Source organism: Stomoxys calcitrans, chromosome 2 (assembly GCF_963082655.1).
Source record: "Stomoxys calcitrans chromosome 2, idStoCalc2.1, whole genome shotgun sequence".
In the NCBI taxonomy this organism is placed as follows: Eukaryota; Metazoa; Arthropoda; class Insecta; order Diptera; family Muscidae; genus Stomoxys; species Stomoxys calcitrans.
The window spans coordinates 30465874-30487427 of NC_081553.1; the positions used below are offsets into that span (position 1 = coordinate 30465874).

The following is a 21554-nucleotide window of genomic DNA, read 5'->3' on the forward strand; positions in this document are numbered from 1 at the left end:
ATGAAATGGAATGAAATGGAATGAAATGAAATGAAATGAAATGAAATGGAATAAAATGGAATGAAATGGAAATGAAATGAAATAGAATGAAATGAAAATTGAAATGAAATATTTGACTACAAATAATATTCTCAGCTTAAACAAAGTTTTTTTTTTGTATTTGAAATTGCCATCATTCCCCTGTTGTAACGCCTTTCCCTCTTGCCAACTTTTGAGATATTTATAAGCTTGGTATTACTATTGTTGTTGCTTTTATTAAAAAGTTGTTGTTGTTGGTACCATAATATACTTTTGTTTATTTATTTACAGTTTCGTTTAGTATTCGCCTATGTATCCACATATGGCGGAAATCTGTCGAGGAAAGAACGTGCCTACATTACAATTTCCGGTTTCCCCAAAGCAACTGTCCAAGTAAGTTTCCGTTTACGTGTCACTTTAAGAATTTTTCCCATTTTTCCCCCCCACGTCCATTCACTGTACAAGTAAAACGTTTGTCCACAATGTCTACACTTGCAGTTTTATACATTTGCATGCATTTTGGCGTATATCTTTGGTGTGTATTCTCAATTCAGCTCTTATTAAAGGGACATTTTGTTTTGCAAAACCATACAATTGTGGGTAGTAAGTTGTGTGAGGCGTCTATGTTTCGACTGTAGTAGATTGAAGTTAAATGCATTGCGGCTTGTATGGTTGGGACTTGGATTTCTTTTCGAGGCAAAATCATGTTGTGCCTAGTTTCATTATGAAACCGCAAAAGCGCAACATTCGTTTTTGTGTGCGAGGAAGAAGAAAAAAAAAGAAATAAATTCGCTAGCACAGTGGTCAAGAAGAAAATTGAATATTCGGAGGAATTGGAAACTTCGTCTACGAGTTTTTTTTTTGAGGTTTCCCCATAATTGAAAAACGACCAAGATTTGTAAATTTGTGTCATGATTTTTACCACTTTAAAGGAAAATAGCATTGTTGCCATCAATTTTTTCCTCTCCTAAACCAATGTCTTTGAATAAAACTACAAAAACCTAAGGAGTTTGTTACAAAATTGCAATGCAACCGTATTTATGTGTTATTTTCGTGTTTATGAGCGGCAGTTCCTCCTCCATACATGGGAGTAAAGAAATGCAACCGCAAAAAAAGTGTTGCCACTTGTGTTAGTTTTTGAGGCATGTCAGTGGTCACCAACAACAACAACAACACACCAGCACCTTTAACCTCACCCCAGGGGGTGACCGGGGGTGACCAAAGGTCCTGCCGACTATGACCTACATGGTGTTTTCGTTAAGCCAATTTTGCTAAATAAAATAATATTAAAATGTTTTCATAGCAAGCTGTGGGCTTTGGCTTTGTTGCTCATTTCTATTTTTTTCTAACATGGCTGGAATATCATCACTTTTTTTGGGAATACGAGTATATATGAAATTTTGTACATTTGGCAGCCTTTGGCAATGTTGTTTTGCCTTAAGCGGTTAGCATTTCCTAGTTGCACCCAGTTGTGGACTTGGAGCATGTACTTCGTCCTTGCTTTTTCTGTTTTTTTTTTTTTTTTTTTTTTTGAAGAGGCTACAGTTTTGGTAAAATGGTTTCTGGCCCAAAAGAAGCAACCAAAAAAAGTTCATTTTAGTTTGTTAAGTGGCCATGTGACTCCACTTCTGTCTCTCATTCACTCTCATTCACTCACTCACTCCGCTCCATGCCACTCGTGGTCACTTTTGTGGTCGTGTGGTGCATTGCGGTTAACTGAGGTTATGTTGGCTTAAATATGCGGTTGTCATTTCAAAACATTTCTTTCACTCGGCAAACCTTTTTGCTGTGACAACTTTGTTAACTTTGAAAAATATGTGGTGTTGTGTGTGTCTGGCGTGATATTCTAATTTTCACAGTAAATCTTTCTTTGCGTTTTGTACTAAGAGATGCATGAGTGGCTAAATGTAATTCGTTTATGCATAAAGTTTGTTTGACTAGTCTATCTTTAATTGGAACTTTTTCATGAATATCCATTTAAGGAGCAGAGGGGTAATAGAGTCGCATCAATGAGTACCAATCTAGACAATAGTCCTGAATGCAATCCAAACCAATCCCATGGCAGCCGTACGTATCGGATTGACCCGATGGAGTTTTTCATCGGCAAGGACTGCCGCCTCAGTGTATAACTGCTATAACAACAACAACCCACTACGGAGCAGTAGAGATACTTCTCTCTTATCAATGATGGCTGTTGTTGTAACAGTTTGTTGTGTGCAGACGGTAGGTCCGCTTGGTTCTGTTGAATGTGCGGATCCAGAAACTCTCCGACCAAGGTGGAGTATGTCCAGAGGGGTCTGGGTCTGGGTCTGAGACGAGAGGGTCTGGCTGGGCAGTTTAACAGGTGACGTGTGTCGTCTGGACCCAGGTCACAATCGGGACACATCCTACACGTTGCCATCAATCCTTGCTCTGTAGGATTTGTGACGGCTGCATCCACCGTATAGTAATTGAGCCAGAATTATTCTGGTTTGCGGGGGAGGTCGATTTCTTCAGATGCAATATGTGGCGGTCGTTCTCCAAGTACAACATGAGATATCCGCTGGCTATTCAACACATTTGCTACCGAGTCCGCATGAATGTTGTCCAGACCCGCTTGAAATTCGCTTCTTCTAGAGGCTCTCTCTTATAGCGTTGAACTTCCATTCTAGATCATGGAGATTCACCTTGAGGCTTCTGGGCGGTGGAAAAACAGTTTGTCATGGCGTTTGTGTCGAATGCTTTCGGTAGTTCCTATCACATGCCCTGGGATGATTGAAGCCACGGCAAATGTGTGCAGTGATGGCAAAGCCGTTGTCTTGCTGCGTAGTTTTCGAAATTCAATCTCCTGCGAGTCTCAAGAAGAGTAGTCCCTCAAGTATCGTGGTACTCTGGTATTGCTGTCTGCTTGTTTCGTTGTTAAAGCTAGAGGATCAATGTTTTCTCTGCAGGTGAGCTTTTAAACGATCACAGAATGTTGTTGTTGTGGTCGTAGCCACATTTGCACATGGAGGTGGAGATCGAGCTACATAAGCCTTTAGTATTTATGCAAGAGTTGGTGCCGGCTGGCCTCTAATGGAGACTCTCCGCTCGATATCGCGGCAGCTACTCCGTATAGAGCATTCCATCATCTGCAAGTTGTAGACGCGCTCGATAGCTCGCAGCTAAGCTTCTCGCGGCAGCGATGAGTACCACACAGATCGGGCCTCAAAATTGGGTGACATCATTTAATTTTTGAATGTAAGAAAGAGAAAAACAATTTTTCTGGGGGTGGCTCGATCCGCATAACGGTAGGGGAAAAAAGGGCTGCCATCAGTCAATTTGGTGAATGCAAAGTTCGAATAAAGGGTATGAACTACGGACGAGCGGGTGAAGAGGAGCGGTAGGTTAAAGACAGGATGGTAGAGGAGTGGTGAGAAGAGATGAGAATATGTTTCAATCTCAAACATAGTCAGCACGGGGGTCGAGCTATCGGGTAATCTCATTCCATGAGTCCAAGGTCTAAATTGAGAAATGGATTTTTTTTTGCCTCAGCCAACAGCAGTGTTGCTAACATACTCGATATTGCTGTTGAAAACTCTATTATAACTCATTGTTCCTACTTCAGCGAAATCGAGTAAAAGATTCGCTTTCTATGGGCTCAAGAACCTAAAACAGCTGCTGGGCCTATAGGGCTACTACGTTTTCCATGTTTAGTATAGATGTCGCTAGATCTACAAAATTAAGCAAAATCAATCTGTAAATGCAGCTTTAATGGGTTTAAGACCTTAAATAGGGAGATCGGTGTATATGGCAGCTATAACAAAATATGGCTCTTTCGAGACCATATTCGGTTCGTATATCCGAGACCCCAGTGCAACTTATTATTCAAGTTCAAGTTTCAGACAATTCACGTTATAATTATAAATAACAAATGCAGCTTTGATGGGCTTAAGACCCTAAATCGGCAGATCGATCTATGTGACAGCTATATCTTAATATTCTTCAATATGGACCATATTCGGTTCGGAAATCTGAGGGTCTATGGCAATGCATTCCTCCAAATTTAATCGAAATCGGGTTACAAATGAAACCTTTATGGGTTTAAGACCCTAAATCGAGAGATCTGTCTATAAGGCTGCAATATCGAAATTAGGCACGATCTGGACCATGTTTGTTTCGGAAACAAAGGAGTGCCTAGTTCAACTCATTGTTCTGAATTTCATTAAAATCGGATGGTTAATGTGACTGTTATGGGGCTTTAAACCCTAAATCGGCAGATTGGTCTATATGTCGGCTATATCCAAATATGTCACCATCTAGACCACATTTGGGTCGGATGTCAGGAGGCCCGGTGTAACTCACTGTTCCCAATTTTGGCGAAAATGAGCCATAAATTCGCCAGTTATAGGCTTAAGACCACAAAACGAGAGATCGGTTTATGTGGCAGCCAAACCGGACCGTAGTCCGATTTGGTCCAAGATCAAGAACTTAACATGCCTATGAAAAAACAAGCAAAAGCGTGCTAAGATCGGCGGGGCTTCTAGGAACCGAACAAGAAGAGACCGGTTTATATGGCAGCTATATCAGGTTATAGACTGATTTGCACCGTACTCAGTACAGGTTTTGGAAGTTGTAACAGAACACCGCATGCAAAGTTTCAGCCAAATCAGACAAAAATTGGGTCTTGCAAGGACTCAAAAAGTCATATTGTCAGATCGGTTTATATGGGAGCTATACCAGGTTATAGACCGATTTGGACTTTATTTAGTACAGATGTAGAAAGTCATAACAGAAGACTTCATGCAAAGTTTCAGCGAAATCTAACAAAACTTGTGGCTTCAAGAAGTCAAATTAGGAAATCGGTTTATATGGTTGCTATAACCAAATCTAAACCGATATGGCGCATTTGCAGTCCTCAACGACCTTTAGTAGTACACAGCTGTGCAAAATTTCGAGTGGCTAGCTTTACGCGTTCGACCGCTATCGTGATTTCGACAAACGGACGGACGGACGGACATGGCTAGACCGACTCAAGGAGAACTGACAGTCTGTGGCAACTACAGAGGAATTATTCTCCTTGCCATAGCATATCAACAAAAGCTAACTGTATGAGAGATTATAATTTAAAGGCTGAGATGGAAAAGGAGGACATGCAGTATTTGTACTCTGAACTCTGGTATCTTTAAAGACCTCAACAAGTCTCAAGGAACTATTTCCCACGAATTCATCAAGGACAAACGCTATTGATTTTGAAAAAAATCGGTTCAGATTTAGATATAGCTCCCATATATTTCTTTCATCCGATATGGCTTTTTAAGGCTGTAGAAGCCCCAATTTTCGCCCGATCTTTACAAAATTTGGCATTGGGTATTTTATTTGAGATCTACATATGTGTGGAAAATTTCATGAAAATCGGTTCAGATTTAAATATAGCTCCCATATATATCTTTCAACCGATATGGCCGTTTAAGGCTGCAGAAGCCACAGTTTTAGTCCGATCTTTAAAATATTTTGCACGAGATGTTTTATTTGGCGTCCTAATATGTGTGGAAAATTTCATGAAAATCGGTTTGGATTTAGATATAGCTCCCATATATATCGTTCATCCGATATGGCCGTTTAAGGCTGTAGAAGCCACAATTTTGTACCTATTATATATAAAATTTCGCAGGAGGTGCTTCATTTGACGACCTCATATGTGTGCAAAATTTCATAAAAATCGGTTCAGATTTAGATATAGCTCCCATATATATGTTTAGCCCGATTTGCACTTAAATGGCCGTAGTAGCTACAATTTTCAACCGATCTGTACAAAATTTGCCACGGACTGTTTTATTACTGATCTTAATATATCTGGAAAATTTCATCAAAATCGGTTCAGATTTAGATATAGCTCCCATATATATATCTTTCATCCGATTTGAACTATTAAGTCTGTAGACGCCACAATTTTGGTCCGATCTTCACCAAATTTGGCGTGATATCGTGTTTGTAAAGTCTAAATGTATGTGCAAAATTTCATAAAAATTGGTTCAGATTTAGATATACCTCCCATATATATCTTTCATCCGACTTGGCCTTTTAAGGCTGTAGAAGCCACAATTTTGGTCCGATCTTTACAACATTTTGCATGAGGTGCTTTATTTGACGTCTTAGTATGTGTACAAAAATCGGTTTAGATTTAGATATAGCTCCCATATATATCGTTCATCCGATATGGGCTTTTAAGGCTGTAGAATCCACAATTTTCGTCCGATTTTGCATGAGACGTTTAAATTGACATCAAAATACGTGCGCAAAATTTCATTTAAATCAGTCCCAATTTAGATATAGCTCCAATGTGTATACTTCATCCGCTATGGACTTTTAAGGAAGTAAAGTCCACAATTTTGGTCACACCTATACAATATAGGGCGTGAGATGTTCTCTCTATGTCCCAGTATGTGTCATTAAAATTGGCACAGCTTTCAATATAACTCCCTCCTTTTATCCGATATGGCCTTTTAAAGGTGTGGAAATCCTAATCTTTTGTCCTATGGTAGGAAAATCTAGCAAATGCAAATTTTGCCTATGAACAAATTTTTCAAATTTTTTATAACCGAATCCGAACGGCGTGCTGCAGTGCGACACCTCTTTGAAGAGACGTTTTACATGGCATAGTACCTTCCAAATGTTGCCAGCATCAGGAGGGGATAACTACCGCTGACAATTTTTTTTCTTAATGGTCTCGCCAGGATTCGAACCCATGAGTTCAGCATCATAGGCGGACATGCTAACATCTGCGCTACGATGGCCACCATGCTTGACAGTAATTACTTTCAAAAGTTCAAAAAAAATCTCTAAAGGCTTAAGGTAATGTTTGCATTCAATTCATTCAAAGTGAATGTCGAAAAAGAAAGAAATCAAAATTTCCGCATGATTTATTATCGTTTTCTTTATCTTATTTTCATTGCTAAATTTCAAGCTTTTACAATATCTCAATTGCTCTCTTCAATAGATTTTTTCTTTTGTTTTTTGTGTTGGCAATTTTATTTAATTTTTATAGATTACATCTCCATGACACAAAAAAACAAAGAAATCATTATACAAAGTTTCGTTGTTGTTGCCTTGACAAAATAAACTTTTCAATTTAAACAAAGGCCAACAACGATGAGGCAAAAAAAAGTGAGTTTTTTTTTCTTCTAAATCATCCTCGTTAATTCCACAATTAATTTTCTAATTTATGTATTTTTTATTATGCTTCGCCCTGCAATAAGGACTTGTTAAGATTTGTTTTTATTTTTCTTGGGGTTTATTGCTTTAAATTGGAGAATATTTTTTTTTTTAATGTTTGTCTGTCCCTTGGCTGTGTCATAATATCTTCCTTATCTTAAATCATGTTTGGGGGGCATTTTCACATTGCCTTGTGTTCGCATCGCGTTCGCCTGGTGTCTGTTCATGAATTTTATTGTTTTCTTAACGTCTCTATCATTTGGAGTTTTTCTTTACCGTTGTGCTGCTTCCCATTTAACTTCCTTCCGATATTAAAACACATTTCCCATTAACTGCAGAAGCAAAAGCTGATTTCGTTTGTCAGAGAGCAGAGTAGTAGTGGGAGGTCATGGAACAGTGGGTTAAGTACTGGAAATGAGCAAATAATTAACATACAAAAAAAAAAAAAAAAAAATTAAAAGGGGAGCGTCAAAAAAAAAAATCAAAAATTTTACTACAATTTTGAATTTTACTGTTGTTGGACTTTCTAAAGAATCGCCACGTGCATAATGACATATTCAAATCGGATGTAACTTGCGGCGTCCAGAGGCTTAAGATATTAAATCAGAAGATCGGCTATATCAGTTTTTTGGAGGCCACCGTGGCGTAGAGGTGACCATGTCCGCCTATGACGCTGAACGCCTGGGTTCGAATCATGGCGAGACCATCAGAAAAAACTTTTCAGCGGTGGTTTTCCCCTCTTAATGCTGGCAACATTTGTGAGGTACTATGCCATGTAAAACTTCTCTCCAAAGAGGTGTCGCACTGCGGCAAGCCGTTCGGACTCGGCTATAAAAAGGATGCCTCTTATCATTAACTTGAATCGGACTGAACTCATTGATGGGTGAGAAGTTTGCCCCTGTTCCTTAGTGGAATGTTCATGGGCAAAATTTGCATATCAGGTTATTAACTGACTTGGATCATAAGACAATTAGAAATTGTAACAAAACAAGCCGTGGAAAACTTTAGCCAAATCGGATAACAATTTCGGCTTTCAGGGTCTCAAGCCGTCAAATCCGGGGATCGGGTTTTTATGGATTTAATGCTTTAATGTTTCCCAAACATCCCATTGCGGAACAAATTAGGGGGAAATTAACTTCTCATAATATCAATTGAGTGCTGCCCGTTTCAAATTCAAGCTCAATGATAAGGGGACCTCCGGTTTAATGCCGAATCCGAACGGCGTGTCAATGAAAAATGGCACCTCTTCTTTGAGAAGTTGTATATGGCTGATATACTCACAAATGTCGCCAGCATTTGGTGAGGGGATAACCACCGCTGAAAAATGTTTTAAGATGTTCTCGCCGACAGGATTTGAACCCGGACTCTTGGGCACGATAGGCGGGCATGCTTACCTATGCACCACGGTGGCTCCCTTTTATGGATTATATATTATTTTGGATTAAAGATCGGATTTGGATTATAGATCGGATCGGTCTATATCGGATTATAAACCGATTTGGACCATACTAGTCACGGTTAGAAGTAATAGCAAATCACTTCGTCTAAAATGTTAGCCAGATTGGAGGACAATTGCCTCTTCAACGGGCTCAGGAATTCAAATCGAAGGACCTTTTTTATATGGCATCTCTATCCCAATCTGAAATGATATGGCCCATTTGTAGAGATGGGCGATGGGTACATACCCAAAAGGAATTTACCCAGTAAATTGGGTAAATACTCGGATATTTACCCATCTATACCCAAAATTTAGGTATTTACAATTTTGCAGATATCTTGGGTATACAAATATTTTCCAAACTATTTTTGGTGATTTCGTATCTTTTGTATATAAACCTGACCCTCTGATCTAAAAAAATCGGATATTAATCATATATATCTTATATTGGGTTGCCCAAAAAGTAATTGCGGATTTTTCATATAGTCGGCGTTGAACAATTTTTTCACAGCTTGTGACTCTGTAATTGCATTCTTTCTTCTGTCAGTTATCAGCTGTTACTTTTAGCTTGCTTTAGAAAAAAAGTGTAAAAAAAGTATATTTGATTAAAGTTCAATCTAAGTTTTATTAAAAATGCATTTACTTTCTTTTAAAAAATCCGCAATTACTTTTTGGGCAACCCAATATATAAAATTGAATTTGTGTTTGTTTGTCGGTCTGTTTATTTGTTCCGAACAGACTGAAAAACGGCTGAACCGATTACCTTGAACCGAATACTTTTTACAGATTGTGTAGGTTGGTCAGGAAGGAAACATAGGCTATATAATTTTTTGATATCGGAAGGGGGTCGAACCCTACCCCTTATCCCAAAAGTCCTACCCAAAAATAAAAGTGGACCGATCGGCACAATATGGGATTCAAATGAAAGGTATTCAAGAGTAGAGTACGAATTTCATAATAAAAGTTGGGTCCAGGTACCTGGGGGGCCACCTCAGCTCCAAAACCCCTTAAAATAGGGTTATTGGACAATATGGGACTCTACTGAAAGGTATTCGGGAATATATTACGAATATGGTCAGAAAGAAGAAATATCCTTTATAATTTGTTGATATCGGAAGGGGGCGGACTCTCCCCGTTACCCTAAAAATATCACCCAAAATTACAAGTGGACCGATAAAGACAATGTGTATATCAAATGAAAGGAAGTGGCGAGTAGAATACGAATATGGTAGTAAAAATTGGGTCCAAGTACCCAGGTAGTTGCCCTAACCCCAAAATGTCTAAAAACAGACAAACTGGTCGTCCATAGCAATATGGGGCTTAAATGAAAGGTATTCTTGAGTAGATTACGAATCTAGCATACAAAATCAGATCGAAATGTAGGGGTTCATCCCACCCTCCAAAAAACACCCCAAATGGGCATATGACCCATCATGACTATATGGGACTCGGTTTGTTTGTCTGTTCAGTAAAATCAAAAAAAAAACAAGTAAAAAGGCGTTAAGTTCGGCCGGGCCGAACTTTGGATACCCACCACTTTGGGTATATATGTAAACCTCCTTTCATCAAAATTCGGTGAAAATTGCATACCTTATGTCCCATATCAGTTATATCAAATTATGTTCCGATTTGGACCAAATACTAACAAGTACACTAGCAATACCTAAAAATAAAAATAAACCGATCTGAACCATATACGACACGGATATCGAAAAGCCTAACATAAGTCACTGTGTCAAATTTCAGTGAAATCGGATTATAAATGCGCCTTTTATGGGCCCAATACTTTAAATCGAGATATCGGTCTACATGGTAGCTATATCCAAATCTGGACCGATTTGGGCCAAGTTGCATAAAAGTGTCGAAGAGCGTAACTGTAACACTGTCCCAAATTTCGGACAGTAAATGACTCTTTTATGGGCCCAAAGCCTTAGATCGAGAGATCGGTCTATATGACAGCTATATTGAAATCTGGACCGATCTGGGCAAAATTGAAGAAGGACGTCAAAGAGCCTAACCAAACTCACTGTCTCAAATTTCAGCGACATCGGACAAAACCTAAAATCTAGATATCGGTCTATATGGCAGCTATATCCAACTCTGGACCGATCTGTGCGATATTGCAGAAGTATGTCAAGGGGCTTAACTTAACTCACTGTCCTAAATTTCGGCGACATCGGACAATAAATGAGCATTTTATGGGCCCAAATCCATAAATCAAGAAATCAGTCTATATGGCAGCTATATTCAAATCTGAACCGATCTGGATCAAATTGAAGAAAGATGTCGAAGGGCCTAACACAACTCACTGTCCAAAATTTCAGCAAAATCGGACAATAAATGTGGCTTTTATGGACCTAACACCATAAATCGGAGGATCGGTCTATATGGCAGCTATATCCAAATCTGTACCGATCTGAGCCAAATTAATGTAGCATGTCGATGGGCCTTACGCAATTCACTGTCACGAATTTCATCAAAATCGGATAATAAATGTGGCTTTTGTGGGCCTAAGACCCTAAACCGGAGGATCGGTCTATATGGCAGCTGTATCCAAATCTGAACCGATCTGGGCCAAATTAACAGAGGAAGTCGAAAGGCCTAACACAACTCACTGTCCCAAATTTCAGCAAAATCGAATAATAAATGTGGCTTTTATGGGCCTTAGACCCTAAATCGGAGGATCGGTCTATATGGCAGCTATATCCAAATCTGAACCGATCTGGGCCAAATTAACAGAGGAAGTCGAAAGGCCTAACACAACTCACTGTCCTAAATTTCAGCAAAATCGGATAATAAATGTGGCTTTTATGGGCCTAAGACCCTAAATCGGCGGATCGGTCTATATGGGGGCTATATCAAGATATAGTCCGATATAGCCCATCTTCGAACTTAACCTGCTTATGGACAAAAAAAGAATCTGTGCAAAATTTCAGCTCAATATCTTTATTTTTAAAGGCTGTAGCGTGATTTCAACAGACAGACGGACGGACATGTCTAGATCGTCTTAGATTTTTACGCTGATCAAGAATATATATACTTTATAGGGTCGGAAATGGATATTTCGATGTGTTGCAAACGGAATGACAAAATGAATATACCCCCATCCTTCGGTGGTGGGTATAAAAAGAAAAATAGGTTATATAGTTTCATCCGAAATGCCCTTTTTAAGCTGTGGAATCCACAATTTTGGTCCGATCATACCGAAGCTTTGCATAAGGTGTTCTATTGGGTTGCCCAAAAAGTAATTGCTGATTTTTTAAAAGAAAGTAAATGCATTTTTAATAAAACTTAGAATGAACTTTAATCAAATATACTTTTTTTACACTTTTTTTCTAAAGCAAGCTAAAAGTAGCAGCTGATAACTGACAGAAAAAAGAATGCAATTACAGAGTCACAAGCTGTGAAAAAATTTGTCAACGCTGACTATATGAAAAATCCGCAATTACTTTTTGGGCAACCCAATATTTAACATCTCAATACGTGTGCAACATTTCATCAAATGTAAAATGTGAAACTGAGTCTCATCACTGGAAAAAACTCGCGCGTCTTCAGACAGGTTGTCAATCAGCATTTCACATGCATTTTGATGGGCAACAAAATTGAATTCAGTTAATTATTCCACAACAGCCAATTAATAGGTATGAAATTTAAGGTCTTGATAGAGAATTCTTCGAACAGTGATGTCAGCAATTCCTATAGCAGCTGTGTGTTTGCGAGCCGAACGCCGGGTAGAACGCACAACTCACTGCCTCACTCTTTCGATATTTTCCGGAGTTCTGATGGCCCGTTGAAATCAAATTTTGGGTTTAGCTACACTTCCACGCACCCGAAATGAGATAACCCATGATAGAAAAGTTCTTAATTCAGATGAGAATGGCAACTTAAGCGATATGGTTATACCCACCACCATAGGATATTGTCCGGAGTTCTGATGGCCCGTTGAAGTCAAGTTTTGGGTTTAGCTACACTTCCACGCACCCGAAATGAGATAACCCATGACAGAAAAGTTCTTAATTCAGATGTGAATTGCAACTAAAGCGATATGGTTATACCCACCACCATAGGATGGGGGTATACTAATTTCGTCATTCTGTTTGTAATACCTCGAAATATGTGTCTGAGACCCCATAAACTATATATTGGGTTGCCCAAAAAGTATTTGCGGACTTTTTAAAAGAAAGTAAATGCATTTTTTATAAAACTTAGAATGAACTTTAATCAAATATACTTTTTTTATACTTTTTTTCTAAAGCAAGCTAAAAGTAACAGCTGATAACTGACAGAAGAAAGAATGCAATAACAGAGTTACAAGCTGTGAAAAAATTTGTCAACGCCGACTATATGAAAAATCCGCAATTACTTTTTGGGCAACCCAATATATTCTTGATCGTCATGTCATTCTAAGTCGCACGCTAATTTTCGAAGGAGTAAAGCTAGCCGCTTGAAATTTTTGCACAAATACTTTTTATTAGTGTAGGTCGGTTGGGATTGTAAATGGGGCAAATCGGTTCATGTTTTGATATAGCTGCCATATAAACCGATCTTGGGTCTTGACTTCATTAGCCTCTAGAGGGCACAATTCTCATCCGATTTAATTGATATTTTGCACGTAGTGTTTTGGTATCACTTCCAACAACTTTGTTAAGTATGGTTCAAATCGGTTCATAATATGGTATAGCTGTCATATAAACCGATATTGGATCTTGACGTTTTGAGTCTGGTATAGCTGTCATATAAACCTATCTTGGATCTTGACTTCTTGAGCCAATAGAGCGCACAATTCTCATCCGATTTGACTGAAATTTTGCATGAGGTGTTTTATTATGACTTCCAACATTTGTACGAAGCATGGCGCAAATCAATTCATAATCTGGTATAGCTGTCATATAAACCGATACTGGATCTTGACTTGTTGAGTCTGGTATAGCTGTCATATAAACCGATCTTGGATCTTGACTTCTTGAGCCAATAGAGCCCGCAATTCTCATCTGATTTGGCTGAAATTTTGCATGAGGTGTTTTGTTATGACTTCCAATAACTGTGCTGAGTATGGCGCAAATCGGTCATAGCCTGATATAACTGTCATATAAACCGATCTGGGATCTTGACTTTTGAGCCTCTAGAGGGCGTAATTCTATTTGGCTGAAATTTTGTACAACGGCTTCTCTCATGACCTTCAACATAAGTGTCTAATATGGTCTGAATCGATCAATAACTTGATCCAGCTCCCGTATAAACCTATCTCCCGATTTTGTTTCATTTGGATAAGAATTTGCAAGGTGCAATTCTTATCCGAATGGACTTCATTCATATATGGTCCGAATCGGACTATAACTTGATGTAGCTCCAATAGCATAACAGTTCTTATTCATTATTCTTTGTTTGCTTAAAAAGAGATATCGCACATAGATCTCGCCTAATGGGATCCATTTATGGATTGATTTTCCAAATATTCTTTACTGGATAGTGCAGTTCCTACAAAAAAGTCCGCTTGTGATCTACAACATCTCCACTGGTCTCGGAGATATTCGACTTAGTTTTTTTTTTTTTTTTGCAATTTTGACCGAGATCTACTTCGTATTTTGCAATTTGCGAAGACATTTTTGGTTCGATTTTCATATTTATGCACGATTTGGATTCGCGACAAAATTTGCAACGACTTTGCCGTGACAAGTGGCCACATCTGATTATTCAGTTAAAAGTTATACAGTTTGGAAAACAAAAAATGTGAATTTTTGCATTTTTTGGTCAAAAAATGGATTTTTATTGATTATTGTTTATTGAAAAAACTTGCTTCAATACCTTTTTTTTTTAGAGAACATATTGAAGATGAGTTTTGAGTCCAATTTGAACTTAAATGGCTGCTATATGCACTTCAAAATAGGCAACTTTTTTTTTGAAAAATTGGAAAAACCCCTCGAATTCAAAATTTCCAATGCCCAGATCCCCCAATTGGGCACTTGTTTATACCCTGCACCACCACTGTGGTACAGGGTATTATAGATTTGTGCATTTGTTTGCTACGCTAAGAAGGAGAAGAGCTAGACGCAGTGATAAGTATACCGATCGACTCAGAATCATTTTCTGATTCGATTTAGCCATGTCCGTCTGTCCGTCTGTGAGTCCATGTATTATTGTAATTAAAGTGCAGGTCGTATTTGTTGTCCAATCGTCACGAAATTTTCCACATGTCATTTTTTTGGCCCAAGGACAAACGCTATTGATTTTTTGAAAAAATCGGTTCAGATTTAGATACAGCTCCCATACATATCTTTCATCCGATATGCCTTTTTAAGGCTGTAGAAGCCAGAATTTTCGTCCGATCTTCACAAAATTTGGCATTGGGTTTTTTTATTTGAGGTCTACATATGTGTGCAAAATTTGATAAAAATCGGTTCAGATTTAGATATAGCTCCCATATATATCTTTCATCCGATATGGCCATTGAAGGCTGTAGAAGCCACAGTTTTAGTCCGATCTTTAAAATATTTTGCACGAAGTGTTTTGTTTGACGTCCTAATATGTGTGGAAAATTTCATGAAAATCGGTCCATATTTAGATATAGCTCCCATATATATATCCTTCATCCGATATGGCCGTTTAAGACTGTAGAGGCCACAATTTTTTACCGATCTTTACAAAATTTAACATGTGGAGTTTTATTTGACATCTCCATATGTGTGCAAAATTTCCTGAAAATCGGTTCAGATTTAGATATAGCTCCTATATATATGTATCGCCCGATTTGCACTTAAATGGCCGTAGTAGCTACAATTTTCAACCGATCTGCACAAAATTTGGCACGGACTGTTTTGTTACTGGACTTAATATATCTGAAAAATTTCATAAAAATCGGTTCAGGTTTGGATATAGCTCCCATATATATCTTTCATCCGATTTGAACTGTTAAAGCTGTAGAAGCCACAATTTTGGTCCGATCTTTACCAAATTTGGTGTGGATCCGTTTTTGTGAAGTCTCAATGTATGTGCAATATTTCATAAAAATCGGTTCAGATTTAGATATAGCTCCCATATATATCTTTCATCCAATTTGGCTTTCTATGGCTGTAGAAGCCATAATTTTGATCCGATCTTTACAAAATTTTGCATGAAGTTCTTTATCTGACGTCTTCATATATGTGCAGAATTTCATAAAAATCTGTTCAGATTTAGATATAGCTACCATATATATCGTCCATTCGATATGGCCTTTTAAGGCTGTAGAATCCAAAATTTTCGCCCGATTTTACATGAGACGTTTAAATTAACGTTCCAATACTTGCGCAAAATTTCATTAAAATCAGTCCTAATTTAGATATAGCTCCAATGTGTATATTTCATCCGTAGGGACTTTTAAGGCAGTAAAAACCACCATCAATATAACTCCCATATAATCTTTTATCCGATATGGCCTTTTAAAGATGTGGAAATCCAAATCTTTTGTCCTGTGGTAGGAAAATCTTACAAGGTCCTAAATTGCTATTTCAATTGGTATCCAAATTAAAGTCTGACTAGATTTCGAGATAAGTTCTAAATATAATAGGTACTGCATGCACTAGGTGGTGTATCGTCGGCACCGCCCGACTTTTGCCTTTCCTTACTGGTTACTTGTTAATTCAGTTATCTTGGTTTTCAACCCACTGTTACCCTGCACATCTGTTCACTCATTTTAAGTCATTAATTCATTCAGTTCCGAACGGTTGATAATATGTGTGTGCGTGTATGGTATATGATGGAATGTGCGTGTGGCGAGTCTTCTATTCATATGTGGTTCTCTTCGTGTTTCACTCGCACTCGTTTTTCCCAAAAAGAAGAGTTTTCTTTGTGTTTCCTATACCCTTGGAGGCCAACACCCATTAAAAATATCATGCCACAGCCCAAGTGGACTCTTAAGTTTTTCTGCATTTTCTGGAATGATTTTCCATCAGTCTTAATTTCATTTGGATTCTTGTGTTTTCAGCTAAAACAGTTTGGAGGAGAGAGGACAAAAAGTGACAACAAGAGCAGCAGTAGCGAGAGGAAAAACTTCACTTCAAGCAGAACATGTTGGCCAAATTCCATTGATTCATTAAAGGAAGACAGAAATGGGAGTCAATGGTAGTATAATGGAAGTTTTTATTCTTGTCTGAGTCTGCTCGCTGTTGGCACTCTCTATACCCCGCTGAGCTGATGTGGCAGCCTTTGCTGTTGAGGGAAGGAGGAATCATTTGTTGCTTAAGAAATGAGTTTTTAATGACAACTCATTGCAAAGATATCAACGCGCGTGGTGGCTCTAAGGCCATTCCTTTGCAGTGCCACACGTTTATGGCGATTCCTTAGGCGGCAGCCAAAGAAATTAAGAAAAAAAAAATACCTTTGGCTGTTCTGCGTTTTTTTTTTCTTGGTTTTCTCTTTTATTTGATAGAGACACCTTTTATGGCATGCCATACGACCATCATTTCATTTGGCAAAAGAACTTCAAAAATTCTTCTTCATGTTTTTCAAGACCACTATTCATTACATTTTCCAAAGTGTTTGCTATACTTGAGTAGTTGGTCGTGGTGCATTGACAGGGCATTTGGAAAAAAAGGATTTTAGAAGTATCGAGCTACAAGGAGATCGTTCTTATTATTCGGCCCTAAAAGAGTTCAATAGGTCAAAGGGGATATTTGATTTATAAGTGAGCTACATATATCTGATAAAGAGCCTATTTTGCCTATTTAAGTCTTTAAGACTGAAGATATTGAATTAGAGTTTTGGACCGAGATCTTATTTGTCCAAGCCAGTTTAAGCTCCAGGATGTAATATATCAAGCTAAGGGGAAAATAAAAAGAAAACAGAATAAACAAAAGCAAACGGTTTCAAATGACAACAACAAAATGTTGGGAAGCCAAATATAACAAAACCATGGTTGCTGCGATCGATGAAGTCGCAGACATGGGAATTGGCAATTATTGTCAAATAACCGAGAATAATGATGTTAGAAAAAGATTTAGGAATGAAGTTTCATGAATGAGATATTGAACTGCAGGTGAACGGGGCTGTTGTTCTCTGTGGCCTTTCAGCATCACAAAAATTAGCTTAGGCGGGAGCTTCATCATCTGGGTATAAGCAAAGCGATGGTAGTGAACAAGAAAGTCTAGCCACCTATCGAAACGGAACGTAGACCAGTGGCTGTTATGGCTATGTCCAACGTATCTCTTAATCAGGCAATTTCTTTTCAGTTACTTTTCAATCATCAAATCTTTCTTACTTTACTTTAATTGGCTATGACAGAACATTTGTTCCACTAGCCGAAGGTAGAATAGCGTTCCAAGCGCCTCCATCTCACTCTCATTTTATCCAAGTTATGAGGTTTCTCCCACCATTTGATCTTTCCATCGGGCTTTTGGTCGTCCCGGTTTGCGTGTACCACCATGTTTGCCTTCAAAAAACTTTTTTGCTGGAGTTTCTTCATACATTCTGACAACATGACCTAGCCAACGCAACCATTGTATTTTGATACGTGTAACAATGCTATCGTCGTCTTACAGCTCGTGGTGCATTCGACGCCTATAATCTCCATTAACGCAAACTGGTCCATATATTTTACGAAGAATCTTTCTCTCAAACACTCCAAGCACTGCTTCGCCTGCTTTCATAAGTACCCATGCCTCAGAGCTATATAACAACACTGGTAGTGTGTCGTGTAATCTTCGTCTGTCGAGAGGTGGCCTTGTTTCCAAACTGCCTCAGAACCCTATAACAACACGGGTTCTAGGTGGCCTTGTTTCTAAACTGTTTACTTAGTCCAAAGTAGCATCTGTTTGCCAGTATTATTCTTCACTTTATCTCAAAACTGGTGTCATTCGTTTCGGTTACGGCGGTGCGTAAAGTTGTGGTTCCCAACTTTACCCACTTTCTTTATCTGATCGGCTGTTCAAGGCGTTTTGGGAGTTCATACCATCCATTTCGATTTATCTCCATTTTCACTGACTCTCTTTCGATTCTTTCAAAGGCTACTTCCGGTGACCTACCTATGATATCGATGTCGTCGTCATAGGCCAGTAGCATGTGTTGTCTTATGAGTAGTGTGCCATATCTATTCACATCTGTACCTCGTATAATTTTCTCTAGCAGGATTTTAAAGATATCACACCATTGGCTGTCTCCTTGTCTGAGACCTTGTTTGGTATTAAAAGGTTCAGAGAGATGCTATCCTATTCTTACTGAGCAACGTATGATACACCTGCAGGGTCTTATTAATTTTTCAAGAACATCAAACTCTGAAATGGCTTGAAATACCTCCCAACGCATAGGGGTATCGTAACCGGCTTTGTAGTCAACAAAGAGATGGTAGGTGTTGATTTGTCCTTCTCGGGGCTTTTCCAGGATTTGGCGCAGTGTGAGTTATCTCATTGACTTTAGGCTTTAATCTTTCACACAGTACGCTCGAAATTATCTTGCATTCGATGGGGAGGAAACTTATTCCTCGGCACATAGTACGGCACATAGCATGCTGAGGTTCCAATCATTGGGTATGCGTTCTTCTATCCAGATTGCGCAGACAAGCTGATGCATACGCCTTATTAGCGTATGGCCTCTGGTCTTAAATAGATCAGCGCGTAAACCGTCGGCTACTGCTGCCTTGTTGTTCTTCGGTCGGCTTACTGTTACTTGGAATGTTTATTTGGAGGTAAACATTCTATACCATCATGAGGGACTGGTTCTTCGATATCCGCTTCGCCGCCATCGTCGTATACTATCAGTAGGGTAAAATGTTCTTTCCATATCCTCATCAGGCTATCTATACCAGTTACCAGATTTCCCTTTTTGTCTCTGCAGGAGGATGTCCCTGCACCAAGGTCATCGGTTTGATGTTTAACTCTTTGGTAGAATTTCCGGACTTCATTCTGACTCCTGTACACCCCAAGTCGCTTACACTCACTTCTTTCCATTTCCTTTTGCTTTCTTCGGAATATACGTTTCTCCTCTTCCCTTTTCTTCCGCTTCCCTTCCCTTTTCTTCCGCGTTGCTACTGATTGCAGGATTGCTCTGTATACCGCATTCTTAGCTACGGTAGCATCTCGACACTCTTGGTCGTACCATGGGTTTCTTGGGGGAGGCTTCCGGTACCCAAGTACGGATTTCGCGGCATTTTCCATGGAGTGGGCAATAGTTTGCCACTGCGCCATTATATAATTGGAACAAGGAGTGCTTTCGTGAAGCAGTTTGGTCAGTCGAGTGCAGCTTTTCGATGTCCAAATTGCGTGCAGTGTCAGATCGTACTTTCCTCGCCATGTTCAAAGTGGTGAGAAGCTTTGCTGCAACAAATTAATGCTCCGAATCTATATTCGCTCCACGGATCGATCGTACATCTAACACGCTGGATAATTGCCTTCCATCTATCACAACGTGAACAATCTGGTTCCTCGTGTTTTCATTGTGACAGCCATATGGCTTTGTGAATATTCTTATGTTGAAATCTGGTGTTGTTAACTGCCATGTTTTTTGCAGCGGCGAAATCTATTAGCCTCAACCCATTACCAGACGTTATCTCGTGGAGGCTTAACTTTCTGACTGTTGGAACAAAAATGTCCTCCTTCCCTATCTTCGCATTAAAATTTCCCAGAACGATTTTAATATCATGGAAAATATCCTTCCTATCATGGAAAATATCCTTGGTCGGCTCGTCCTTGTCTTCCATCTGAGCATGGGCACAAATAAGGCTGATGTTGAAGAATTTAGATTTTTTGCGGATTGTGGCTAGTCTCTCATCAACCGGAGTAAATCTGGAGACAAGGTGTTTCAGTCTCCGACTAACCACAAATCCACAGCCATGTGTTATGCCTCGTGTTATGGTAGCTTTAGTATAGTTCGACACCGTTTGGTGTTGTTGTGACGACGTTTCCCGTCCATCGCACTTCCTATAAGGCGTTAATATCTGCCTCATACTTCCCTAATACATCCGCCAGCGGTTATACTGCACCTTCTCTATAGAGAGGGCAGACATTGTTAGTGTAAATCCGTGAATTGTGGTCCTTTTTTTGTTTGCATGGGTCGTCAACTTTAGTGGGTCCGTTTTTCCTATTCCTTTGATTCTCGTAGTGATTCTTATAGTTTTCCAGTTGCGTCTCGTTGTTGCGAGCCGCTTGCTTCAAGATCCGATGCTCGCCTCCAGCCGCCCCTAACCTGGAAAAAGACGCTGATGTTGGTCATTGGCTATTTGAAGGCACCAATAAATCGCCTTGTCATCTCGAGTATCATTGGCCCTCAGTATTCGATTAAGAGCCAGTGCCAACTGACTCCTCACTGAGACTCTTCTCTCGAAATCGCTGACTGCCCTTGGACGCATTTGCAGCTACTCCGCATAAAAACAAAGTTTGTCCACTATTCGCAACCTGTGGATGCGCCCGTAACTATCAGCTAAGCTTGCTGTGATAGCGATGGCCACCACACAAGTCGGAGCTCAAAGTTCCAGCCTGTTTGGTGTTCATAGTTTTCCCGTGTCGGCCAAATATTTCTGCTTAACATAATTCTCATAGTCATTAAGCTCGTCTCCACTATGGAGAGAAAAAACAATTAAAGTAATCATATCCGACTATATCTTGACATAGTCTATATATAGACAATCTTCCAATTTAAAGTTTGGAGTTCATGAAAGCCTTAATAGTGAAGTTTAAAGCAGTTTTAAAAGTTTCATCCATATACATGTCGAATATGGTCCATATTTGTGATTATTAGGGTATTAAAAATTCGTTGCTACACTAAATCCTTGACAGCCTCAACACTGACTTTTCTTCTACAACATTTCACACATTTTTTTTTCACTTTTAGTGTACGTACTACTACGTCGTGACTTTTTCTGGCTGCTTTTTTTACAATTTCTTCATATTCGTTTATTCAAATAGTTTTCTTGGAATTTCCCCATTTTTTTCTTCTTGGTTCACGCCACCATTGCCAT

The 21554-nt window shown here is 39.0% G+C and overlaps 1 protein-coding gene across 1 annotated transcript in view; it reads left to right on the forward strand.

Annotated features, from left to right (window-relative positions):
• The window catches only part of LOC106092496 (sodium/hydrogen exchanger 9B2), a 285857-nt gene that overhangs the window by 259915 nt on the left and 4388 nt on the right, over positions 1-21554 (forward strand). The window contains exon 10 of the mRNA XM_059362392.1: positions 310-411. Coding sequence (XP_059218375.1) covers positions 310-411 — 102 coding nt within the window. The remainder of the gene's footprint in view (positions 1-309; positions 412-21554) is intronic.